This window comes from Lucilia sericata, unplaced genomic scaffold (assembly GCF_015586225.1).
Source record: "Lucilia sericata isolate MDLA Ls3-8-SP2 unplaced genomic scaffold, ASM1558622v1 Contig000204F_arrow, whole genome shotgun sequence".
Classification (NCBI taxonomy): Eukaryota; Metazoa; Arthropoda; class Insecta; order Diptera; family Calliphoridae; genus Lucilia; species Lucilia sericata.
In genome coordinates, this window is record NW_023994232.1 from 367,272 (window position 1) to 394,375 (window position 27,104).

General features: G+C 31.8%; 3 protein-coding genes across 6 annotated transcripts in view; 2 read left to right on the forward strand and 1 right to left on the reverse strand.

The window, feature by feature from the left end:
• Nucleotides 1-10,096, reverse strand: LOC119602002 (small G protein signaling modulator 2). 2 transcript variants are annotated; one of them, XM_037953307.1, is made up of 14 exons: nucleotides 9,987-10,096; nucleotides 9,391-9,920; nucleotides 4,552-4,972; nucleotides 4,253-4,472; nucleotides 3,974-4,195; nucleotides 3,428-3,917; nucleotides 3,234-3,370; nucleotides 2,849-3,008; nucleotides 2,634-2,793; nucleotides 1,245-2,565; nucleotides 1,057-1,181; nucleotides 817-996; nucleotides 478-755; nucleotides 1-412 (listed from the first exon to the last, which is right to left on the reverse strand). In XM_037953307.1, exons 2-14 carry the CDS (start codon nucleotides 9,428-9,430, stop codon nucleotides 324-326), a joined length of 3,843 nt encoding a protein of 1,280 aa, XP_037809235.1. In that variant the 5' UTR covers nucleotides 9,431-9,920; nucleotides 9,987-10,096; the 3' UTR covers nucleotides 1-323. The 2 variants fall into 2 exon arrangements, with proteins under 2 accessions (XP_037809235.1, XP_037809236.1); XM_037953308.1 differs by lacking the exons at nucleotides 9,391-9,920; nucleotides 9,987-10,096 and adding an exon at nucleotides 6,410-6,431.
• A 1,062-nt stretch (nucleotides 10,097-11,158) lies between these two features.
• The window catches only part of LOC119601992 (armadillo repeat-containing protein 2), a 54,760-nt gene continuing 38,814 nt past the window's right edge, over nucleotides 11,159-27,104 (forward strand). Inside the window, exons 1-2 of one of the 2 annotated variants that reach the window (XM_037953292.1) lie at nucleotides 11,159-11,255; nucleotides 11,575-11,762. The gene's annotated coding sequence lies outside the window, so the exon portion shown is untranslated. Of the gene's footprint in view, nucleotides 11,265-11,574; nucleotides 11,763-27,104 lie in introns of both variants that reach the window. The other variant, XM_037953293.1, reaches the window with a different exon arrangement.
• Nucleotides 21,165-24,272, forward strand: LOC119601994 (peroxiredoxin 1). 2 transcript variants are annotated; one of them, XM_037953297.1, is made up of 2 exons: nucleotides 21,165-21,362; nucleotides 23,227-24,272. In XM_037953297.1, the coding sequence occupies exon 2, from the start codon at nucleotides 23,229-23,231 to the stop codon at nucleotides 23,811-23,813; it is 585 nt and encodes a 194-aa protein (XP_037809225.1). In that variant the 5' UTR covers nucleotides 21,165-21,362; nucleotides 23,227-23,228; the 3' UTR covers nucleotides 23,814-24,272. The 2 variants fall into 2 exon arrangements, with proteins under 2 accessions (XP_037809225.1, XP_037809224.1); XM_037953296.1 differs by having other exon boundaries at nucleotides 21,217-21,370; nucleotides 23,229-24,272.

The following is a 27,104-nucleotide window of genomic DNA, read 5'->3' on the forward strand; positions in this document are numbered from 1 at the left end:
AATGCATTAAATTTTACAAATTTAATGTTAATGTAATATTTTTTACATTAAATTAATTTTTTTTTAATTTAATGTTAATGCAAAATTAATGGAAATCGCCCAGGTCTGCTTCTACTACGTGAGTTAGTTGAGTTTTGTTCGCTATTGTTTTCGTGCTGTTTGCGCTTGATTTGAATCTACATTTTTGTTGCATTATAGTTCTACTTTTGTTTATTTGTTTTTTGCATAAACTACTTTTACTTTTAAAATTAATTATAATGAGTTTTTTTTAATTTTGTTCACCTCCCATTTGCTTTTCTTCTTCTTCTAGTTGAATAAAATATTTATTTATTTTCAATTATTGTCTGCAATTGCAATACTAAACTACGCGACAATTGCAATATTGATTGGGCATTATGACGTTCAGCCATTTCTGTATATATAGAAAATAATTATGTTAAATAAAAATTAAAAAAATATATATATATTTCAAATTACCATTGAAAAACTTAATGACATCTGTAAAATCCATACTGTTGGACAATATTATATCGCGATAAGTTTCCAATAATGCCAATGCCAAAAATAATACAAAATGTCCAGATGCCACATGTTTGGCTGCCCATATTACTTCCCAAGTAGAAAATACATCATCATAAACCAATTCGCGTTTGAAATCCAATAAGAACCAGCGATAGCAGAAATAAAAATGTGTATAATCACCATTAGAATCCATTAGATCATACATTTCCGAATCCAAGATTTGTATAAGAGACCTTAAAATTGCAAAATTATAGATTACATTTCTCATTAAATTTTACATTTTTGTTCAGTTACCTCATGTTGGCGAAATGCATATCCATGGCACCACCATTGGGAAAATTTTCAATCATGCGTTCCATTAGTTTACAAAAACAGCCGTAGGTCAGGGCTTCATCGTCAAAAATTACTAATAATGGAGCCACTAAATCGCACATGCCCTGCATGTAACCCACCTCCAAATGTTCCCACACGTAGCTTTAAATATAAAATAACAATTACCATAAAAAATTAACAAAAGTTCAACTTGAAACTTACGTAGTTATAACATTTCTTAATTTGTCCAAATTTTCATTTGCAAAATACCAATAGTTGCGATCACAGCGCTGAACATCTTTTTCAATGCGATGCAAATTTAAAGCGAAATTTTCTAAAAACTCACACTTTAACAAAAGTAAAAAAATAGATTAGTACAAAATATTTTATTATAAACTCATTCTACTTACACTATAGACACCGCCATTTGAACTGGCTGGTGAAACACAAGCAGATTTGGGTTCTTGAAGAGCATCTAATGATGCAACCACAGTTATATCTTCATTCATGGGTGAAATTAAACTAGTTTTACGTGATGTATCTTCGGTGGGTTCATCAGTGCATTCTAGGGCATCATTTGAGGCTGCTTCTGTGATTATCACAGCATGGGTAATCGTCGACATTTCTCTAACATCCTCGACACTATGATATTTACGGACATTATTAGAGCTATCAGCATTTTCGTTGCGGTCATCATATTGTTCTTCTTCGTGAAGTTCAAATGCTTCCATTGCTTCTTCTTCCTCTTCCGAAACTCCATTATCTTGATTTTCTGCTACATCTAGCTGCTCTGCAACTTCATGTGTGTTTTCTTCTGCAGGTATTCCATTGTCATGGGCCATTTCTAACATTTCGGTAAATTCATTGCCCACAGTTTCGTATGATGATGTTGAAGGAGAACTTTTGATACTTAACAGCAACAAACCTCCTTGCTCTGGTGTCAGTCCAGCCTCCTGTTCCGGCTCAGATTCTGCAAAACAGTGTTCTTGTATTGAAAGTGGTTCATTTTCATCTAATTCTAAAACCACATTATCTTGTTCGCATTTAATAGTTGAAGACACTTCGGTCGCTGTCTCTAGTTTATTAGGTTTTGAAATTTCGTTTTCTTCTTCATTCTCATCACCTGGATTATCACTGTCTAGATGTTCGTTATTCAAAGATTTTGTTTCTTTTATATCAGACAACTCTTCTTGCTCCACATTTTCTATTTCATTGCTTTCCTCAATCTCTTTTGTCGCTCCTTCTGAAATTCGTTCCAAATTAGCTTGATGACTCTCCGTAATTTCTTCAGCTAGTTCTTGCTCTAAAGATTCTTCGATTATTGTCTTTCCTAAGCTTTCCTTTTTCAAGTATTCTTCTTCATTATGCTCTTCAAGGGGGTCTTCTTCATCTTCACAATTGCCTGAATCTTTTTCTTCCTGTATGCCTATCATGATTTCATCATCAAAATCCATTCCTGGATCGGAGATATCAGAGAAATCTTGATCATCGAAGACATCATTGTCCATATCACCAACATCCAATTCTGTTTGGCGGCACACGTGCTTACCAGAAGCATGAATACCATTACGTTTATTTTCAGCTGAAATTTTTGCCAAAGCCTTTGCATTCTTCTCCTTCTCTCTTTGACGTACAATAGCCTCCACAGCCAACCATTCACTCATGGTAGTTTCATAGTAATGTTTGCTAATGGTGTCTTGTTTTTGTCTTTCCTCGATGGTGGAGCCAAAGCTAAAAAGAAAGTCAACGAAGTTAATCACAAATAATTCGATTAATAATATTTATCTCTTAAGTAGTACCTGTAATGGCCCAATAAATATGGCCAAACTTCTTTGCGTATATCATGAACTACGCCGCCAAAATATACTAGACGGAATAACTCCTCCTGACTGTTAATGACTCCATTTTCGTGCAAAGCATCCCATTTCTCTCTGGTTAAACCAGATTCATTTGCTGCCACTGAAAGAATCCTTAAATGTCTATCTAAATTTAATTTTATTTTTAATTAACTTACAGTCAGGTGTTATTCGACCATTAACCAAGCCCGATAAATGCGTTCGTACAGTTGATAAATGTCTGCAATAGGCTAACCAACCATAAAATGCCCTGGATATAATTTGACGTCTCATTGTAGAACATACCAGCTCAATACTCGCCGTTTGGCTTGCCTGTATCTGCAAATTTAAAATTGTTATTTATTTATATGTATAACTTATTGTATATCGTTAAAGAGGACACTTTATAAAATAACAAATTATTCAAATATATTGACATTAACATAAAAGCGGACATAAATCCTTTTTTCATAGAAATAAATTTGTTTAGAAATTGGCCCAACCCCCAAAGTTGGGACTCCTTATAAATAGTCCATCTAAATTCCTCATTGTCTTAAAACTTACCAGTGGCGGCTCTGTAGTACTTTGATCCATCGATAGACTTTTACTTGAACAATCACTACTACCGGTGGTTGAACAACTACCTAAATGTTTTCGTCTAGGACTAGTGCGGCCCAACTCCAATATAGGATGAGTAGCCACTATTAGGAAAAGAATAATATTATTATTTTCAATGATTGAATTTATAAAATACTTACAAAACTCTTCATGTTGACTTTTGCTAACAACGCGGAAGACATAATCAATCGGTGTTTCATCGGCAGACTCCATAACCGAGGGTAATATACGACGCCTGACACTTTTTGGCCAGGGAAACATTTTGCCAATGCCTCGCTGCGACCATAATGGTGGGTCCAATTGACCGTGTGGCAAAAGACCGGTTTCTAGACAACTTAAAAATGATTGCAAATGACCACCCTCTGGAAAATGTATAGGTGGTCTTTGCACTCCATCTTGACCAACCAGTATAATGGTACCTCCCGTATCTTCGCCACGATTTTGATGGCAATGAACATACACAATTTCATCTACATTAATGTTGAGCGCATATGTCCAATAAGAACTCAAATCACTACCATCGGTATCTGTATAACCGTTCATTAACTGATTAGGTGTCCATTTAATGGTTAACGATTGCACAGTTTGATGAAGACTTAAGTAGCCAGGCATAGGCTCACTTACATCTTTCTGCAAAGATGATTAAATTTTATTTGTTTGTAATAAAAATATGAATTAAAAGTTACCGGTAAGACGAGCACATTATTTTTGCCATAGAGTAATGTTGTACGTGAGTTTTGGTGCAGTGATTCCACATAATCTTTAGCTACACTCGCTGGTGAACTGGCTTTAAACGAACCACTACTGGTATCTTCAGAACTGGTATGTAAGCTACGCTTGAAATTTATTATGGGACGATGGCATGTGGGTGGAGTTCGGTTGCCTGAACTTATGCGATGTCTTTGTACCTGCAAGAAAATCTACGTGGAAATTAATCCCATAATTATGTATTTCACTTCACTCACCAATTCATCAGCCGGAGGATCGGACCAATAATGATCTGCAGTTTTGGCTCTGGTAAATTCTAAAGCACAGGGACCCACCAACAGTGAACTCAATATCGAACCATAATCGGGATCTGCGACCAGCGCATCACGATCATAGTAACTGTTAGCATTGCTCACCAAATGTTCTATGATTTTGGCTAAACGCTTCTCGTATAAAGCCACACGTATCCACAAATACCTTGTGAGTAAAACGAGCTTTGTTATAGCATTTTTCTATCGTTGGGTGAAAAATCTGTCGTTAAGCTTGTAATACTCACTTGACCACCGGTGTACCCGACGAAGAGTTTATGGACACTGTATTGATCGTTGTTACCGAACTGCTGCTACCTTTGCTCAGTAGTTTAGGCTTAATAATACTATCGCTACTCGAGGAAGATCGTTTGCCAGCCACTGTCGTACTCTCAATGGCAATTTCGATTTCCAGCAAACGTCGACTTACATAGTCTGCCTCTGGACAAGTTTTGGCTATTTTCTGTATAAGAGCCGTTGTTGATGACGTTTTGAATAGACCCAAAGCACGCCTACGCAAACCATGACTGAGACATGTTTCCACAGCTCCGCATAACGATGTAATCGAACTACTTTCTTCATGTATATATTTTTTGGTAACAGCTTCTTCCATCAGCTGTTTCACCTCCTTCTTAACGCAGGCAATAAGTCTCTCTTTAAGTTCAACATCTGTTATTAAGGAAAAGAAAAAATAATAATATAAAAACAGCATTTGTTTTTTGGTATTGCGGTTTTTTGTCTATTATTCTATTCTTTTATCAATGACATTTAAAAATATAACGGAAATCGAATTTAATCCTTATTTAATGATATTTCATTCCGTACTAATTGATCCTACTACTACAAACAACCATATGTAATTATATGTATGTATATATCTACATATTTCTATCTACATGTAAACATACATATGTACACTTACACTCAAAGTATACAAATATGTATGTGTCGATTTAACAATGACCACCAGTGCAATCAAAATACACATTCTAAATTTTTGTTACGGACATATTAGCTCTCTACGACAAATATTGATATAAATTTATTAAAAATCGAACCAAATCTAATACATACATAGTTTGAAAGGAGAATGTTTGCTACATCAAATCCGAAGAAATACACCAAGACCTCCAACGAGCCTGTTGTGCGCTTACCAAATATTGACAACAGCACCAACTTTATAATAAATGGTATCTTAGAATGAACTAAGTAGGAACATAAGCTACTTCTTCCATTTTGGGACCACCCTAATGTTCATATATTTGTATACATTTTTAGTATATGTATATGCGTATACAATTCATAATAAAGTAAATAGTCTGGGTATTAACCCATGTCAATCATTGTCAGTGTCATCAGGAAGTTTAAATGTTTGTACATTAGGGTACCCCGATTGTATGGTGAATTAATCTTAAAAAAGGACCTTTGATTCAGCCCACCAAATACTAATGTCAGTTCAAAAATTATTGGAAAATTTTTATTTTCGGCGAAAACATGATCAACTTCCTCTTTAGGGCCACCCTAATATACATATATTTTGCATGTTTGATTTGACATTGAGTTGTATATAGAAACTCTCTCGCCGACAAATTAATAATTATAAAGAAAGAAATACAGAAATAAGTATATCAAACACAAACATACAGACATAATTAAATTAAATGCCATAATTCAAATGAAGGTCTTGTATTGATAAATTTAAAATTAACCTTCAAATGAAAGTATCCTTATTCGATTTCCACAGACTTGTTCCTTTTTTTATTAGCTAAAGATGTTAAAGCATTTTTTGAAAATGAACCGATTGTATTAAAATAGAAATCATTCGTATATTTTCTAAAATATTTATACAAGTTAAAGTGATTTTAGCAAGAAGTCCTTACGTAAATAACACCATACAATCAAAAAATTTTAAAAGAATATATATGAATGGACAACGTTTAACCGAATTAAGTATATTTTATATTATTATGTATGAATGAAATTCTAGCATATTTAAATAACCATTAATTAAATGTTATCATAGTTTCAAATTAAGATACAAATACATATTACTCATTTACTACAAAACTGGCTTAATCCACAGTTTTAATATTTAAATAAACATACCCTTTATAAATAGACGTTGATGGAAATAATTCCGTGGCTTAACTGTATTGATTTATAGAAATTTAATAATTACAATTTTTCAATCTTTTTTGCAAACTTCCAATTTGTCATATTAATTAAAATAATTATAAACTAATCATTTAAACTAATCATAATATAAACATAAAAATAGCTAAATCTATTTACATAAGAACCCACATAGTCTTTATAAGAAATTTTTAAAAACTTTTCTTATTTTTTTCAATTTAAATAAATTTTTTTTTACAAAAATTCTGATATCTCCGAATATGCTTAGTCTGATAATATTATTTATGATTTGGAAGTTGTCTGCGATCTTCACGGAATTGATTTTAACATGCAGTTAATTCAACATATAGCTAAATCGACTTTGGTATCCATAAGAATTCAGAAAACATACATACATATATACATACATTCTGACGAAGATGAAGTATATAAAACCGCCAGTTAAAAATCCTTAATGGCAATTTAAAAAATTAAGTATAAATTTAGTAGGAACTTCTTTAATTAATTCTCTACCTTTAGAAACGGATGTTATCATCATTTTAAATATTTGTTAAGCCATCAATTTAGTAACAAAATCAATTTATTACGTTGCAAAAGGTCACAGTAATCTTAAGGTTAATATTTTTTATTAAACTTCTAATCAAAATAAATGAAAATAAAAGTAAAAACAAAAGCGCATAAAGACATAAAAAGTTTCCGAAACAAAATGGTCCCATTAAAAGCTCATTTATTATCCTAAACTACTTTCTTGCGTTTCTCCTTCTTTGACACAAACCCAACAAATTTACAACATAGGTTTGTATGTATGCATATGTATGTCATCCATCGTTTAACATCGAACTATTACAAGAAAATTAAAAGAAATTCGAAAATTTTTAGCAACGAAAAATAAACTGACATTTACAACTTAAAACAGAAAAAACATTAAACCATAATAAAATAAGCGTTGTAAACAAAAATTGAATATAAAAAAATCACTGTCAAAATCAAATAAATGAAACCTTGACTTTCACAGCGAATAAAAAAACATAAAAGAACATGTTGATAAACTCACTTGAATCGAAAAACAAAAATAAAAACTACAAACTAGTCGTAAAAAACCGTTGTTTCAAAGAAGAGAGTAACGGAATGAGAATAAAAAACGTAACCAGCGGCAAGGGATGGATATTGACAGTGTTGCCAGTTCCATTTTTGTACATATCCCCTACATCAGTGGAAGGGTGTTATGAGTTTAATTTGACAGATAAAGAATAACTTGATGCAAATTAGTGCACCAATAACGGACTCCAACTAAATATGTTGAAATCACACAGTGGTCGAAATTAATGATCTGGCGTCAATAAAATAAAATGTTCATACTTCGGAAGGGTAAGGTCCGCATACCCCTACATTCATTCCGTATCATATACACTTAACACCAACTCATTTCCAACTCTTAATCCCACAGTCACTCCTCTATGGGGTATCTGTTGTCTTGGCAACAGCACCAAACTTATCCCGAATTATAGAATTACGAAAAACCAAATTGATCACGTTGTGATAGATGGAAGACATTCATCTAGCATATTGGACGTATGAACTTTACGAACTTTGAACATTGATTTGGACCACTACCTGGTTGCAGCAAAGGTACGGACACGCCTCAGTAAGCCCAAGATTGACCGTTCAGATACGAAAAGGAAACTGAACATCGCAAAACTGCAATTACAATAAACAATCCAGGAAGAATTCTCGATTCCCAACAGTGCAATCAGAGGTGCTTGGGTGCCTAGGTATAGAAAGAGGAGAAAGTATGAGCGCAGTTTGTTCAGACGTAAGAAACAGGAACTGGAAAGACGATAATGTGAGGAAATCGAGGTTTTAGACAAGGCGATATCCTATCGTGCGATTTCTTCAATCTTCTAAAAATTAGAACCACTGACATCAATTACGATAAAAGTGTCATGCTACTCGCATACGCTGATGACATTGACATCATTAGCAGCAACACGCGGGCAGCAAGTGGTGCCTTTGACAAACTGGAGTGGCGGTCTAGACGAAGTTAATACTTTATAAAACGCTTATCTTGCCTGTCCTTATGGACGGCGCTGAAACGTGGACAATAAAGAAGTCCGCGCTGGTAGTGTTCGAAAGAAAAATATGGCCTAATAAATGTCGATGGTACCTTCCGAATTAGGATAAATCATGAGCTATATGAACTCTATGCGGACATAGTGTAGTAAAACTCATTAAATTTCGGAAGTTGAGCTGTCTTGGACACGTATGACGAATGGAGAATCATGTCCCAGCCCATAAATCATATGGGAGGAATCAATAGGTGGTATGAAACGAAAAAAGGGCGACCCACGTTTGCAATAACGATATAAAGTTAAGTAAGTAAAGGGGACCATTAAACTCAGGAACTCAATCCGAGAATATTTCGAGGCCAAATAATTTATCCTTAGTGGCTTTATACTTTATACAACAATAAAAATTATTTGGAAAACTGTTGGCATCTCTAAATAATTTAACAGTAAAATAATAATAACAGCTGATTTGTATTTTTTGTTTTGATTTGTTTGTATTTGTGCTTTTGTTTTTCTACTCTTTCTCTGAGCACAAATTCTATCTCCACCAACTACATACTAGTAGATGTTTTTCTGAACTTTTATTTTTGTTTTGTTTCTTGCTTTATTTCTTCTTTGATGACAGTTGACCATATGCTTGACATTAAAAACCGTTACGTAGTAAAATCGTAAGTACTGTTATACATACACAACAAATGCAAAAACAAAACACATACATACTGTACATAGTTATGTATGTATTTATAATAAAGAGTAAAAGTATTTTTTCTTATATATTTTCTTTTGTTTTTTTTATTAAATATATTGTATATATTAATATAGTATGAAATAGTTGGACATTTAATTTAATTATTTTCCATTTTATTTACATTTGTTATTAACACTTACCACCTCCATCACCACCTCCAAAGGAATTCATTATATTCATGTTGAAAATATGGTGTATTTTTTTGTTTAGCAAAAATTTAATTTAACTTAAAAAACAGTTTTTGAAACTATTAAACTGATTTTTTTAATAAAAAATAATTTTTCGTTGTAAAATTTCCCTTCACTTTTCCTCAGTAACAACAATAAATAAATAGAATTATTATTGTAGTCACCTTTAAATTATACACATTTTTTCTATTAAAATTTCATTTTGTTGTACAAAAAATATGCTTAACTTTAAAGAAAAATTAATAAAACTAACAGAACATATTTCGTTGTTTTCTGGTAAGCACTCAGAAATTATTATTGTGTAATGTTTAAAACTGAAATTTATGATTTTTTTTTTTAATAAATTTGTTGATTTTCCTTTTTTTGTTACTTTGGTATAAAAATTTACTTTCTTCACTTTAACTTATTTTTTCATTAACACAACTGTAAATGTCTCCCGTATTTTTTCTGTATTCTGTGGTGTGTGTCATATCCTTTCTCAACTGAAATATAACAAAATCCAAGTTAAGCAACAACACCAAAAACAACAACAGTTGATAAAAGTTTACATCTGTTATGTTTTTTCTTTGTTTTAGCAGCTTGTTGTTATTGTGTTTAGAACCTATGTTCTTAGTTCGTGCGTTCCCTGTTCGTTCGTTTGTTTCTTCCGTTTTTGTGACCGTTATCTTTGAGTTATGTTTCATTACTGATTTTCTTGATTTTTTACAACAACACGCAGTTTGCTTTTTTTAAGTATGTATGCGTCTGAGTGTGTGTGTGTCAGTTACTCTATAAAATATGGCTGCCAGCTGGTTTTGAAACTTTATATTACCGTTAGTTTTTTTATTTATTTATTTTTCTATTGTTTAATATTGTACTTGACATTTGTTCTCATATGTCTAAATGTCAATTATCAGTGTTTTTATTTTGTGTTCGTTTTCTTTACTTTTCCTTACTACGTTCTATTGACCTTTTAACTGTAATTGTAAAAATACGTATGTATGTATGTATGTAGGATTCCCTTTTTAAGTTCTCTCATACATAATCATACAACATTTTGATATAGAATTTAGAAGTCAAAACAAAAAGTCGACTTTTCGACATTTGCAATGTACATATGTATATATGTACATATGACTTCTCGACTATGTACTTGCAGTTTTTGAATTATTGACTTTTAGAACTTATTTCAATATCGATTTTTTCCGCTTTGTTTTTTCTCTGTTTGATGTTTGTGTGTATTTACATATATTAAATAAAACACATTTGTTATTTAAACTTGTTGATTATAAAAACATAAAGCATTAATATATTTATTTTAAAACATCGTAATAAATTCATAAATGTAATAAATTCTTTAAAAAAAAAACTATTTATTTTAATAAATGAAATATGGAAATCAAATTCTCTAATTTCTATATTGTCTATTTTCCAACTTTTTCAACAAAATTGTCGTCATCAACTTTTTCAGCAAAATCTCGATTGTTATTTTGAAAATGTTCAAATAACAATGTTCTTAATTTACAATTATATGGCAACAATAATTAACAAAATATTATATTACGGAAATTGTGTTGAATTTATTTTGTTATTCACCATGTATTTTTTATACACCTCTATTTTTTATTTTCACCCTGTCATCATTGTGAATTCAAGACAAGTTTTAAACAATATTGGTGTTGCCCTGTGCTTGATATATTACTTATATGAAAATCATACGATGTAGTCGGTTTTTTCAAATAATAACTTTTTAATTTTGCGTCATTCTATTGGAAATTTGCTGAGCTCAGCAAAAAAATTAGGTACTGAGAGGCGGGGTATCTCAGCAAAATCGTCCGGTAAGAAATGTATGTGTTTGTGTGTCAATCAATATTTGTTTATACGTTCTGTGAAACATCTATGGAACTAGTTCCGAGGTTGACAAATTCAAACAAAAATCATTGATTAAAGAACTACTTCCAGAAGCGTTCCAAAGAACGAGTGTCACCTCAGACCCAGTTCTGAAGGTGACAATTTTAAACAAAAATCATTGGTCTCAACGCCAAACTAGAACGAGTTCAGGCTAAAATCATGTGTTCTAGAACTAGTTGTAGAACTAATACAATTCTTCCTGGGTTAGAATTATAAATATATTTACTAAATATAATTTCTTGTTAGCTCTAGAGACGCTGTCTGACAGCGTAAAACACGAGTTCCCGTGGTCATATGCTTACTAGGCCAAGTTGGAGGAGGTACAGTTCCACTAATAATTAGCCATAATATAACCTGTGGTGTGATATAACTATTTACTAATTTTTGGAAGATCATCTTTATTATCACTTTTATTATTATTTTATAAATTCATGGTAAGTGGTATAATATTTTATTATTAGAATTATAACTTGGCAATATGTAGGATTTTATAATTCCGTCAATTTGTTTATCGTTATACGGGAAGATAATCTGGCGGAAAGGTCTCCGACACGATATCCGTTAACTAAAATACAATATATTTCTAAAATAGAAACGAGTTGTCATCTTCATTATTATAAAATGCTACATTTAGTCGTATTGAATCCCCACATTTAACCGTTATGTCAATATCCGGGTATGAAATAACTAGCTATACCCACACTGGGTATAGCTACAATTAGTGAATGGTATGAAAAGCCAATAATGGATTTTCGATCAAATATTTTAGTTTCCATTTTTAAGTATATTAATCGGGCCCAATAACCGATTATTTTGACCGATTACGACTATTTTTAAGATTTTTTTATATACAAATTTTAACAGTTTTTAATTAAAAACTGATAAAAATGTTGAATTCGTTCGAAATCTAATTAAAATATCAGATGCACCTCAAAAAAGGTGCTTTAATTACCCTTCTTAAAATATTTTTTGTAATGGGGTTTAACATTCTGGTTGTCTCTGAGTTCCGAGAATGTTAAATTACCACCAAGAAACCACATAGAAATAAATTCAACATTGCCAGAAGTTGTAAAAGGATTAGGTATATGAGGACCTATCTGACGTAATAAGTTTGCTATATGCAGTTGTAATTTATCATAGGTTGGACACCAGCAACTTCTTGAGATCTATCTTAATGGGTGCCAAAGTAGAAACGTAAAAGAGGCCTATCTGGGATTGACTTTAGCGATGTTCTATACGTTCCGTTCCGTAATGAATCAGCTGTCGACCTATATATTTATATAAGGAGCCGGAAACCTTTAAACATTTAAGTTTTAAATTGGTACATCACCAAAAAAAATTGAAGAGTTTTAATGGCCTCCACCAGGGAATATACAGTTGAGGTTTAATGGTCCCCACGGGGGTATAAACAGTTGAGGTTTAATGGTCTCTACCAGTTGAGTTTTAATGGTCTCTACTAGGATATATGTACATGTTTTTTTTTTTTTTTGCTTATTCTTACTTAAAAACTAGCTACACATAAACAGCCAAAGGAACGTCTCAGAAGGGAATCATTACGGAACTTTCAAACTAAAAGCAGTAGAAAAGTTAAACAAATACGATAAGACATTAGAGCGGAGGGAGATTGAATACCTAAAAGTACCAGCCGCTACCTTTGAACAGGTTCGAACGACCTTTTGTAGTTTCTCAAGGTTTGGGCACAACTGTGAAAAGAGGAAAGATATTTTTTAATAAGAAAACATTTAAAAAACTAGGGTTCTAGGGTTGAAACGAAAGTCGACTTAGTCGATTTTGTTAAAAGTCGACTTTTTGCATATTATAAAAAGTAGATTTTTCGATACCCGTTAATAAAACAACCTTTTGATAAAACAGCAAACCCTAACAGCTGTTTTTGATTGTTGTGTGGTGAGTTTCTGTAAAAACGTAAACAAATGAAACAAAAACAAATTACTAGACATATTTATTTTGTGTTAAGAAAAATTTATGTATTTTAATAATGTTTTATAGCCAGTGCAAGTGTTCTTGGTGTACACCATCTACCCCAAGTATTTTTAAAACGGCCATATATAATGTGCAATTCATTCTATATTCCATGAATGGTTGAAAGAGTCACGGAATCCATCGGAGATCAACCTAAAAAATGAAAAAAGGGTGGCTTTAACTTCTTGTTCCGTTCATATGGGACAAGATTCGAGCCTCATCGTGTCAGTTCGCCAGATACCTCATTTGTGTATATTGCAGGGTCCTGGTACCCAACACAGCCTTATTGTAAACGGTCTCATAATAATACTTAGATCTTTTCTTCATTCTACGACCATGCAAGAATATAGCTATGACATATTAATGCTTTAAGTGCAGCATGACTATCAACCTAAAATCTTACCAGAGACCGGCGAACAATGTGATTCCCTATTAGTTCCGTCACTTTCAAGATCGCTAAATCACCACTTGGAAGACACAAACCATCAGGGAGTCAAGGAACATTTTACACCGTTTGTAAAACATTTAAATATTGGTCTAATATCCATAAAAGTATATGCTGGGATCTTATTACAGTCTAAGATTGAGTTTGTTATTGAAAATGGACAATATCGCTATACGATAAACTCATCAGGGAGCCAAGGAACTTTTACACCGAAATATTAGTCTAAAATCCATAAAAGTATAGACTAGGATCTAAGCCAATATTTGCCAAAATATTTTTAGTTGATGGAGTTTATTATTGAGCTTCAATATTCCCAAAACCTTTCTGGGTTGGTTCAAAATTGACCCTACCCCCATATAAGTTCCCCTTCAGAAAAAGATATTAACTCCAATAATTGTAATAAAAATACCAATATAGCAAAGAAATTCCACATAAACAAGGAGTCAACATCGTTTTGTCAAATTTAAGGGATCGGTCCATAATTTAACCTATCCCCGATATAAGGTCCACCTCGGGAAATTACTACCACTCATAACTGGCTTAAAAAAATAGCTATAAAATTCGACAACAACTTTTATATGAAACAAAATTTATCTGTTGAATTTTGTAAGGGTCGGTCCACAGTTGACCCTACCTAAAATCTCAAAGAGATTATGCCATCCGATTTCTACACTTCCAACTTAAAGTTCTATATATGTTTTTATCGTGCACAAGATCTTCCGATAGCTGTTATATATAATTTTCTATATACGGATATAGTCACATTTTTTGTAAAAAAAAGTTTGTTGCTGTAGTACACACCCTAGAACGATGAAATCCACAAAACAAACTATGCCATCCGATTTGTATATTTCCAACTTAAAGTTCTATATAGGTTTTTATCGTGCACAAGATCGTCCGATAGCAGTTATATATAATTTTCTATATACTTCCATAATAAAACTTTTTGTAAAAAAAAGTTTGTTGTTGTAGTACACACCCTAGCACGATGAAATCAGGAAAAAAAATATATGCCATCCGATTTCTACACTTCCAACTTAAAGTTATATATAATTTTCTATATATTTCCATAATAAAACTATGTAAAAAAAAGTTTGTTGTTGTAGTACAAACCCTAGAACGATGAAATCCGGAAAAAATGTATACCATCCGATTTCTACACTTCCAACTTAAAGTTCTACATAGGTTTTTATCGTGCACAAGATCGTCCGATAGCAGTTATATATCATTTTATATACACGGCCATAGTAAAATTTTTTGTAAAAAAAAAGTTTGTTGTTGTAGTACACACCCTAGAACGATGAAATCCGGAAAAAAATGTATGTCATCCGATTTCTACACTTCCAACTTAAAGTTCTATATAGGTTTTTATCGTGCACAAAATCGTCCGATAGCAGTTATATATCAATTTATATATACTTCCATAATAACATTTTTTGTAAAAAAAAAGTTTGTTGTTGAAGTACACACCCTAGAACGAAGAAATCTGGAAAAAAATTTATGTCATCCGATTTCTACACTTCCAACTTAAAGTTCTATATAGGTCTTTATCGTGCACAAGACCGTCCAATAGCAGTTATATATCAATTTATATATACGGCCATAATAACATTTTTTGTAAAAAAAAAGTTTGTTGTTGTAGTACACACCCTAGAACGATGAAATCCGGAAAAAAATGTACGCCATCCGATTTCTACACTTCCAACTTAAAGTTCTATATGGGTCTTTATCGTGCACAAGATCGTCCGATAGCAGTTATATATAATTTAATATATACGGCCATAGTAACATTTTTTGAAAAAAAAAAGTTTGTTGTTGTAGTACACACCCTAGAACGATGAAATCCGGAAAAAAATGTATGCCATCCGATTTCTACACTTCCAACTTAAAGTTCTATATAGGTTTTTATCGTGCACAAGATCGTCCGATAGCAGTTATATATCATTTTATATATACGGCTATAGTAACATTTTTTGTAAAAAAAAAGTTTGTTGTTGTAGTACACACCCTAGAACGATGAAATCCGGAAAAAAATGTATGCCATACGATTTCTACACTTCCAACTTAAAGATCTATATAGGTTTTTATCGTGCACAAGATCGTCCGATAGCACTTATATATCATTTTATATATACGGCTATAGTAACATTTTTTGTAAAAAAAAAGTTTGTTGTTGTAGTACACACCCTAGAACGATGAAATCCTGAAAAAAATGTATGCCATCCGATTTCTACACTTCCAACTTAAAGTTCTATATAGGTTTTTATCGTGCACAAGATCGTCCGATAGCAGTTATATATCATTTTATATATACGGCTATAGTAACATTTTTTGTAAAAAAAAAGTTTGTTGTTGTAGTACACACCCTAGAACGATGAAATCCTGAAAAAAATGTATGCCATCCGATTTCTACACTTCCAACTTAAAGTTCTATATAGGTTTTTATCGTGCACAAGATCGTCCGATAGCAGTTATATATCATTTTATATATACGGCTATAGTAACATTTTTTGTAAAAAAAAAGTTTGTTGTTGTAGTACACACCCTAGAACGATGAAATCCGGAAAAAAATGTATGCCATCCGATTTCTACACTTCCAACTTAAAGTTCTATATAGGTTTTTATCGTGCACAAGATCGTCCGATAGCACTTATATATCATTTTATATATACGGCTATAGTAAAATTTTTTGTAAAAAAAAAGTTTGTTGTTGTAGTACACACCCTAGAACGATGAAATCCGGAAAAAAATGTATGCCATCCGATTTCTACACTTCCAACTTAAAGTTCTATATAGGTTTTTATCGTGCACAAGATCGTCCGATAGCACTTATATATCATTTTATATATACGGCTATAGTAACATTTTTTGTAAAAAAAAAGTTTGTTGTTGTAGTACACACCCTAGAACGGTGAAATCCGGAAAAAAATGTATGCCATCCGATTTCTACACTTCCATCTTAAAGTTCTATATAGGTTTTTGTCGTGCACAAGATCGTCCGATAGCAGTTATATATCATTTCATATATATACGGCTATAGTAACATTTTTTGTAAAAAAAAAGTTTGTTGTTGTAGTACACACCCTAGAACGATGAAATCCGGAAAAAAATGTATGCCATCCGATTTCTACACTTCCAACTTAAAGTTCTATATAGGTTTTTATCGTGCACAAGATCGTCCGATAGCAGTTATATATCATTTTATATATACGGCTATAGTAACATTTTTTGTAAAAAAAAAGTTTGTTGTTGTAGTACACACCCTAGAACGATGAAATCCGGAAAAAAATGTACGCCATCCGATTTCTACACTTCCAACTTAAAGTTCTATATAGGTCTTTATCGTGCACAAGATCGTCCGATAGCAGTTATATATAATTTAATATATACGGCCATAGTAACATTTTTTGAAAAAAAAAAGTTTGTTGTTGTAGTACACACCCTAGAACGATGAAATCCGGAAAAAATGTATACCATCCGATTTCTACACTTCCAACTTAAAGTTCTACATAGGTTTTTATCGTGCACAAGATCGTCCGATAGCAGTTATATATCATTTTATATACACGGCCATAGTAAAATTTTTTGTAAAAAAAAAGTTTGTTGTTGTAGTACACACCCTAGAACGATGAAATCCGGAAAAAAATGTATGTCATCCGATTTCTACACTTCCAACTTAAAGTTCTATATAGGTTTTTATCGTGCACAAAATCGTCCGATAGCAGTTATATATCAATTTATATATACTTCCATAATAACATTTTTTGTAAAAAAAAAGTTTGTTGTTGAAGTACACACCCTAGAACGAAGAAATCTGGAAAAAAATTTATGTCATCCGATTTCTACACTTCCAACTTAAAGTTCTATATAGGTCTTTATCGTGCACAAGACCGTCCAATAGCAGTTATATATCAATTTATATATACGGCCATAATAACATTTTTTGTAAAAAAAAAGTTTGTTGTTGTAGTACACACCCTAGAACGATGAAATCCGGAAAAAAATGTACGCCATCCGATTTCTACACTTCCAACTTAAAGTTCTATATAGGTTTTTATCGTGCACAAGATCGTCCGATAGCACTTATATATCATTTTATATATACGGCTATAGTAACATTTTTTGTAAAAAAAAAGTTTGTTGTTGTAGTACACACCCTAGAACGATGAAATCCGGAAAAAAATGTATGTCATCCGATTTCTACACTTCCAACTTAAAGTTCTATATAGGTTTTTATCGTGCACAAGATCGTCCGATAGCAGTTATATATCATTTTATATATGTGACCATAGTAACATTTTTTGAATGTTTTTTATTAAAAGGCATTCTGTAACGATATAATCCCAAATATATTTATATTTTATCAGATTTGTTCCTTTCCACATTTATACACATATTTTAATTGATCAAAAATATTTTTTTTAATGTAAATCATGAAAATCAATTTTTTTGAATTTTTTCCACGTGCATAAACACATATTGAAAATGTAAATAATGAAAACGAGTTTTTGCGTCTTTTCCACGTGCAGAAACACATATTTGTAAACAAAAATAACTCACCACACCAAAAAAAATGTTTATTTTGATAAAACAGCTGTTACGGTTTGTTTTATTTTTCGTCGGGTTGTTTTCTTTATGTGCGTGATTTTTCGACTTTTTCATTTAGTTAAAAGTCGACTTTTAGACTTTTAGTATTTTATAAATAGTCGACTTTTTTCTTTTTTACTTTTTACGACTTTTCGACTTTTTTGGACTATTTTTTACTTTTTTCGAGTTTTTCCGACTACTTTAGAGTTTTTGACTTTTTTCCACTTTTTTAAAAATTTCGACTATTTTGACTACTTTTTTCTACTATTTTCGAGTTTTCGACTTTTTCAGACTTTTTACGACATTTCGACTTTTTTCGACTTTCCGACTTTTATTTACAAAGTCGACTTTTTTCATAGACGATAGTCGAGTTATCGACTTTTTTCGACAAAAAGTCGATTGTTCGATTATTCGAAAGTCGATTTATAGAACCCTTCCCCAAGATATATTAATTAATTAATACCTATACCTTCAAATATCCCAACATGTAAAACATAGAGCGGAGTGAGATTGAATACCCAATAAGTACCAGCCGCCACCAGGCCTGCCAGATTTGCCGATTTATCGGCATTTTGCCGATATTTTACCTTGCAAATTGGAAAGTGCCGATTTCCCGATTTTTGCTTCAAAAATGCCGATTTTTTACCCAATTGAACAAATTAACGAATTTATTATAACTTTACATAAGCAAAAATTACATGGAGCTTTTAAAACAATTGGGAAAGGAAAATTTACAGTACGGTAGAACACAATTTGCTCCATCACCAATGTCAATTGGATCGATTATGAAAAGGAAACACAATTTATGTATGAAAATCCTGAATAGGTTCTAAAAGTCTGATCTAAGGGTGCTAAAATTTTAAAATTTTTAAGAAATTTTTTATGGTTCGAAATCTGGAGAAAATTTCCCATTATAAAAATGTACTCAGCAAAATCTTTACCTATCCGGTTTTTGTTCGACGATAACCAATAACAAATGTGATAACCCCACTTTCTTGGATTTAAAATCGGCTTTGCACTAATTTTCTGTGTTTATTAGTCTATTCTATTTGATCGTGCAATTTGGAATGGTTTTAACAAAAATTTAAAAAACAATATTTTTTTCAAAAGACTTCTAATATTGACTAGGATTAGAACCATTAAATAATTCCACACATACTAATTCCAGACACACGCTCTAGACAATTGGTTACAAATCCTATTGTAAAAATTAATTAATATTGTTGATAACGATCACTCACTGTCAAGTAATGTATGAAATAACTACATCACTCATAACCAAAATTTGAAAATTTTTTACAGGGTAAATGTATAGTAATCCACAAATAATTATGCATTTACATTTTTCTGCAAAAGTGACACAAATTCTAATAGATTTTATTCCAGTACACCAAAGTTTCGGTGTACCCTTACAAAGAGTTCTTTTATTAGACCTATTCAGAATAAAAATTCCCTGAGTTATGCATGTATGTAAAAACAATATTGTGATTTTTGAATTTATTTGTGTTTCTATGTTTCTTTAGTACAAAATAGTGTTTCTTTCAATTGTCGATTTATTGCCGATTTTTAAAACGTAAGTGCCGATAAATGCCGATTTATTTATTGCCGATATTTCTACAAATTTATCTGGCCGCCCTGGCCGCCACCTTTGAACTAGGGTTCTATAGTTGAAACGAAAAGTCGACTTTTCGACTTTTTGCATTTAGTTAAAAGTCGACTTTTCGACCTTTCGACTTTTTCCATTTTATGAAAAGTCGATTTTTCGACTTTTCGACCTTTTTCATTTATTTAAAAGTCGACTTTTAGACTTTTAGTATTTTATAAATGGTCGACTTTTCGACCTTTCGACTTTTTCCGACTTTTCGACTTTTTCCGACTTTTTTCGACTTTTCGACTTTTTCCGACTTTTTTCGACTTTTCGACTTTTTTCGACTTTTCGACTTTTTTCGACTTTTCGACTTTTTTCGACTTTTTCCGACTTTTTTCGACTTTTCGACTTTTTCCGACTTTTCGACTTTTCGATTTTTTACGACTTTTTGACTATTTTCGACTTATTTCGACTTTTTTTCGACTTTTTTCGACTATTTTTTTACTTTTTTCGAGTTTTTCCGACTATTTTAGAGTTTTTGACCACTTTTCCACTTTTTTAAAATTTTCGACTATTTCCGACTATTCGACTTTTCGACTTTTTCCGACTTTTCGACTTTTTCCGACTTTTCGACTTTTTTCGACTTTTCGACTTTCTTCGACTTTTTTCGACTTATCGACTTTTTTCGACTTTTCGACTTTTTTCGACTTTTCGACTTTTTTTCGACTTTCCGACTTTTCGACTTTTTTCGACTTTTATTTACAAAGTCGACTTTTCGACTTTTTTCATAGACGATAGTCGAGTTATCGACTTTTTTGGAACAAAATAGTCGACTTCAACTTTTCGACTTTTTTCGACAAAAAGTCGATTGTTCGATTATTCGAAAGTCGATTTATAGAACCCTACTTTGAACAGGCCCGAACGACCTTTGGTAGTTTCTAAAAAAATATGGCAATGATATTTTTAATAAGAAAATTTAAACAAATACTTTCTCACCCATATTTATACACCTTGGCAACAAAAAAACATATGATATTTTTTTTGCCGGCTTTGCGCCATTATTTTTTTTTTTAATAAAAAAGCTTCTTTTTGCCAAGGTGAATCAATTATAAGATAGTGTTAAAAGAACAGCTGATTTTTTTTTTTCTAATACACTTTTGTTTTTTATATATGAAGTTTGACGCTTGCTGGCACTCTTAAGTGTAGTCATACTGTCAAACTCCGTATATAAAAAATAAAATAAGTTCGCTCGGTTTTGCTGAATACGCCGACGACACTATCTTGTAATTAATATGCAATGCTTTTTGCAAACGTAAAAAGTATTTGATTGTCATTCTTAAATTTTCATTTGCGTGAGACGGACGTGTAGAAAGCGTGTTTGATCCTAAAGTAAAATATATTTTAATTTAAAACCTATAAGTTTTATAATTAAAAATAAAAAGGTGAGTGCTAAATAAAAACAAAAAGCTTGAAATAAATTGTTTAAAAAACAAAGTAAATAGCATTATTATATTGTGAAAAAGCTAATTACAATATGGTTAATGTAATTAAATTCGTAATGTTTGGTTTAATGTTAACATTTTAAAATAGACTTCTTCATCTTTATGATGATTTGGTGTTTTTATAAAGGTTCATAGAAAATTTTAGAATTCTATCGAATATAAAAATCGTATTTCTCAATTTATTTAATAGTTTACGAGTGTGTCTGGTTTTTGTGTGTGTTTTGCTTTGTCATGATTTTAGCGAAGAAGAAGGGAAAGACGCCTTTACCCCTTTGATTCCCGTTTGCTTGTTTTTTTTGCACAAACTATTATTTCTACAATTTCCGCAATCATGTTTTTATTAGTACCTTGTGTATTATTTTAAAGTTCTTAAATAAAAAACCCGATGTGACCCTAAAATAAAAACAGGTTTTGGTTTCTAAAATGTGTTTTTTCAAGCATTACTAATTTTAATTTCATAACTTCAATGAATGTTAAGAAACAAGACTATTAGTTACCAGTTAAACTTTTCCATTTAGGTTCCTAATAGGTATTTAAAAACTATTTAACCCTGCCTACTCTTTCTTTAGTTAATCTCAAAATTGATTATTCGCAAATTTTGTTTTATGTTTTTCTAAAAAATTCCATAATTGTATTTATTGTTTGATAAGAAATTTATGACTGCCACATTTAAGCTGCGTGTTTTAGAAAATGTATTAAAAGGTTACATCCACTATGCAAACTTTCTAGTTTAAAAGAAATCTGTAGTGTAAAATTAGATTAATTTCAGATTCAGACAAGTAAAACTCGGACACATATTATTAAAATGTTTATTCCCGTACTCGTCTGGGTTGCAACTTGCAAGTTTTTACAATAATATGTCGCTCCCGTGCTAAAATTTTAATGTTTTTTTTTTGTTGTTTTTCTGATTACTTCTGACTAGAATTGACTAAAACCTGTAAAACTTACGAGTACGGGATCAGACATAAAGTCTACACAAATTTCAATTTTATAATTAAAACTAAATTCACAAGACTGTCTCGAAACAGTTTATTAAAGATAATCTGCCCAGAAAGTTATTTATTTGTATAGCAAATTTGAACCTATTTAAGATGGACTGACTAATTTTTACAATTAAATTTAGGTTATACCTACCTACAATTGTATTTTTCATACTGAAGACCCATGTAACTCAGTTTTACAGAAACATATGAAGGTTTCTGGATTTGTTTTTTAAAGAATCCCGAAATTCTTTTCTTCTGCTTTAACATAAAATTCTTTAAACATCAGGGTTTAAGGTGACAATCGCTTCAAATGCAAAATGGCGTAACAACCAAAAAATTTTAAATCGACTTTTTGTTTGAAAATCGTCTACATCATCAAAATACAGTTTTCACAAATGTTTAGAACTCTTTTCTGAAAAACGCCGATTTTATTGACATGAAATTCATAAGGGCGTTACAACAAATTAGTCATTTCCAAAAGTCAAAAAGTCATAAAAAGCTACATAATAGACAACATCTGCCGGTACAGTCATATTCAAGCGTGTTTATTCATGTTGGGATATAAATCTTGTAAGAAAAACTCATTCTTATAAAAACAATAGTTTTCATTTTTAAAGTGTTGTTACGCCCTTTTGCATATCAGGTGACGATATGTAGTAATGTTGTGCCCCAAGTAAATTAAAATTATTGTACCTACTTTGGCAAGATCTTGATCAAAATTGTCTTCAAAATTTGCCTTCATACTTAAAACAAAATATTTTCCTTTTAATGTAAAGTATTAAAAATAATTACTTATTTTACTTTAATTTTTTTAGATGCCCCAATTACAAAAAGCTGCTCCCCAATTCAAAGGTACCGCCGTCGTAAACGGTGTTTTCAAAGACATTTCTTTGGCTGACTACAAAGGCAAATATGTTGTATTATTCTTCTATCCTTTGGATTTTACCTTTGTTTGTCCCACTGAAATTATCGCCTTCTCCGATCGTGCTGCTGAATTCCGCAACATCGGATGTGAAGTGATTGGTTGCTCAACTGATAGCCAGTACACTCATTTGGCTTGGATCAATACACCACGTAAACAAGGTGGTTTGGGTGAAATGGACATTCCATTGTTGGCCGACAAATCCATGAAAATCGCTCGCGATTACGGTGTATTGGATGAAGAAACCGGAATTCCCTTCCGTGGTCTCTTCATCATTGACAAAAACCAAAACTTGCGCCAAATGACCGTAAACGACTTGCCCGTTGGCCGCAGTGTAGATGAAACCCTTCGCTTAGTGCAGGCCTTTCAATTCACCGACGAACACGGTGAAGTCTGCCCAGCCAACTGGAAGCCCGGACAAAAAACCATGGTCGCCGATCCCAAAAAATCTAAGGAATATTTTGCTACCGCTTCATAAATGCTGTTGTAACAACCGCGTTTATGATGAAGAACATCTACATAAATCAGCATAATAACTCAACATCTATATTGTAGTATTTAGTGAAGAAAATACCAAATGTTTTAACTCTGGCAGTAAATATACGTTTGGTATTTCATTACATCCAGTTGTCTACATTTCGAATTCCTTAAAATATCAATAACTACATTAACATTTCAATAAAAAAAAAACAACTATTTTATAAATATACCTAAAAATATCAGACCTAATAGAGGCCCTGGACAAAGTTAAAACTTTGTTTAGGTTTGCAATTTGTTCATGTTGTTAATGCTCTTGCCAATTACTATACAATAATTTCTTAGTTGCTTTAATATCCGAATGGCTAAGAGAAAACTCCCAACATGACATTTACATGAATTTTATTTGTGTCTTTTTATTTAAGTTGCAAGCAAAACCAAAATAAACAAGTATTCAAAAACAAAAATTTAACATGTGTTTCTCAATCATTTATTTGTAATTTGCTGTTTTATAATTTTATACTCTTTTCTGGAACAATTGACTTTGAACTTGTTGTTTTTTATTAGTTGCTAATTTTTGCAAAAGTTATATTGTTGATAGCGTAGAAACATGGAGGAATTCTTTATCGGTAACACCTTTTCAGGCTGATAAAATTAAAAATATCGTTGCTTCTTTAATTATGAACACATTTACTATAAGAGTAGTCGTTTTAAAATTATCTATCTTTATTAGGTCAGACCAAAATTCCGTAGTTATTCCGATCGAGTTTGTTTAGTTTCTTCATTACCCCGTTTTCGGAAAATTTTTGAACATGCTGTGTAACGGTTAAACGATAACCGGAGATGAAGTTAACGAACTGAACATAGCAAATTAAAATATTTCTTGTTAAATTTTAAACTGTATAATTTAAAAATAATTCAAATCAATCGTAGCAGAGTTTTTATTATTTTTTCTCGATTTGTGAAATGCAATGTAATTCTGTGCTACGGGAATATTCATATTTTTTAAAGAATAAATTATTTAAAATATCTGGATTTTAAATATTTATGACGAGCCTTCTCTAGCGTAATATTTTAATTCAACTTTAAACATTAACAAAATACGTGTGTATTTTTATCTTTAGCATAATTTTCCGTCTGTAGAGTATTGTATGTATGTATATTATTGCTTCATACTTAGTACTTTTCAATTGTGAAATTGTCTATTTTTATACCCATTCTAGCGTTCAGTTAATAATAATAAAAAGAATAAAAAAAATAGAATATTATTTTTAAGTTTGCAAATGTTTTGCTAATTATTTATTCAAATTCATTCACACGATCAGCTGCACTCTCTTTATTCACTTTTATTTTTCATTCTTCTAAAAGTGACACACAGACCCACAAACCACCACAATTCATGTGGTTGTGAATTTAATTTCCTTATTCCATAAAAAAATATCTACAAATGACTTTCAATGTTAAGTGCAATGTGAATGAGTATTTTGCGTTCGTAGTAAAATATTAAGAAAATACTTAAGTAAAAACTAGTTTATTTCCACTAGTTTGCGTGACAATATATAACTACATAGTGGTGGTAGTGGACAAAACCATTACAGGAAAGTTGAAATTAACAAGTTTATATACCCTACAAAATATTTGTGGCAATTCTTATGATAATTCAATGAATTCTTTATTTTGACCAACAAATGAGAATTACTTAAAGTGGTCATTCCCCGACAGCCGGTTCTACGTACCGGAATGACCCGAAAATTTTCGGCCAAGGGATGTCAACCGCAGCAACAACTATAACTACTTTAAGTGGTATAAATCGCTCCATGATTTCATAAGATCACCTTTCAAAATTAAATTTAACGTTATATATATATATGTAGGAGTGAAGTTGCGAGAAGTTTGCAATAATAACGAGTAGCTGCAGTTGAAGTTTAGAACAGAGAGCAACATTAGTTTAAAAGAAGACGCCGCGAGCTTAAGACGTACGACGGAGCCCGTATTCATTTTTTTATTACAATAATTTTATTTGAACTCAATTTTTCCATAAACTAAACTATTTAATATTATAACTGTATTTTATAACATACATATGTATATTTGAAATAAAAATTTATAAAATACCATAAATTTGGGGACTCAACACGGATTGTTTGTCGTGAGTGTTTAAATCCGGGAAAAATAAGCAAACGAACGAACAGAAAATTTACGAACCAAACGCGTACGCGTCGAGGAAAGTTAGGAAAAAAGAAAAAAGGAGAACATTTGTAACGGTCGAACTGAACGAGATGAATATGTACGCATTGGGCGATTTTGTTACCATAAGGAAAAACTTGTCAACGGCTAAACGTGCTGTTGTTGTAGCCTTACACAAACTAGTATTTGAGAATGAGGGTGATCGTCAGAATAGAGAGAGGTTGAGAGAATTCGTTGGTTTTGACTTCACCGAAGAAGACGAAAAGTTTCTAGAGAAAACAAAATACGTTAAGCAGAATTTGAGTACCGCTGATTTGGTGTCGATTTGCAACATTTTGTCTTTGGACTACGACGTCGACGACTTGTTTTTGCACATATTTATCAACATGCGAAAAGGAAATTTATTAAATTCGAACGACGTAGATGAGAGAGACGATGGTGAAGATGAAATAAGTAATGAAGCTAATGTTGACGACGACGACGACGACGGCGAGCATACAATGGTAAACATGCGCAACGACGTGGACGATAATGCTGAAAGCGACGATGCTGTTGTTGTTGAAGATGAAAGGAAAATGTCAAAGCAGACGAAAAATTTTAATGACGGCGGCAGTGTTGGTGATAAAAATAACGAATTATTAGAAACAAAACCATGCATGAGAAAATACGTTAATGAGAACAAAAGTAACGAGAAGGAACAGAATAAGACGTATGCAGTGGAACAGTATAACATGTCATCTTTTAATACGCCAAGATTTTCGATTAATTTTCGTGATATTGAAGATTCAATAAGACCATTTGATGGAAGTGGCACTATTCCCATTGATGGTTGGATAAATGATTTTGAGGAAACTTCGGCTGTAATGTATTGGGATGAATTTCAGAAATATATTTTTGCTAAAAAATCCCTTAGGGGATTGGCTAAATTATTTATTGCCAGTGAAAGAGGCATAACAACGTGGATTAAGTTGAAGCAAGCATTAATTGATGAATATAAAACTACAGCCAACAGTGCCCAGCTACATAAAATGTTAACTGAACGGAAAATGAACAAGGATGAGACTATTCACGAATATTTTTTGAAGATGAAGGAAATGGCTTCGCG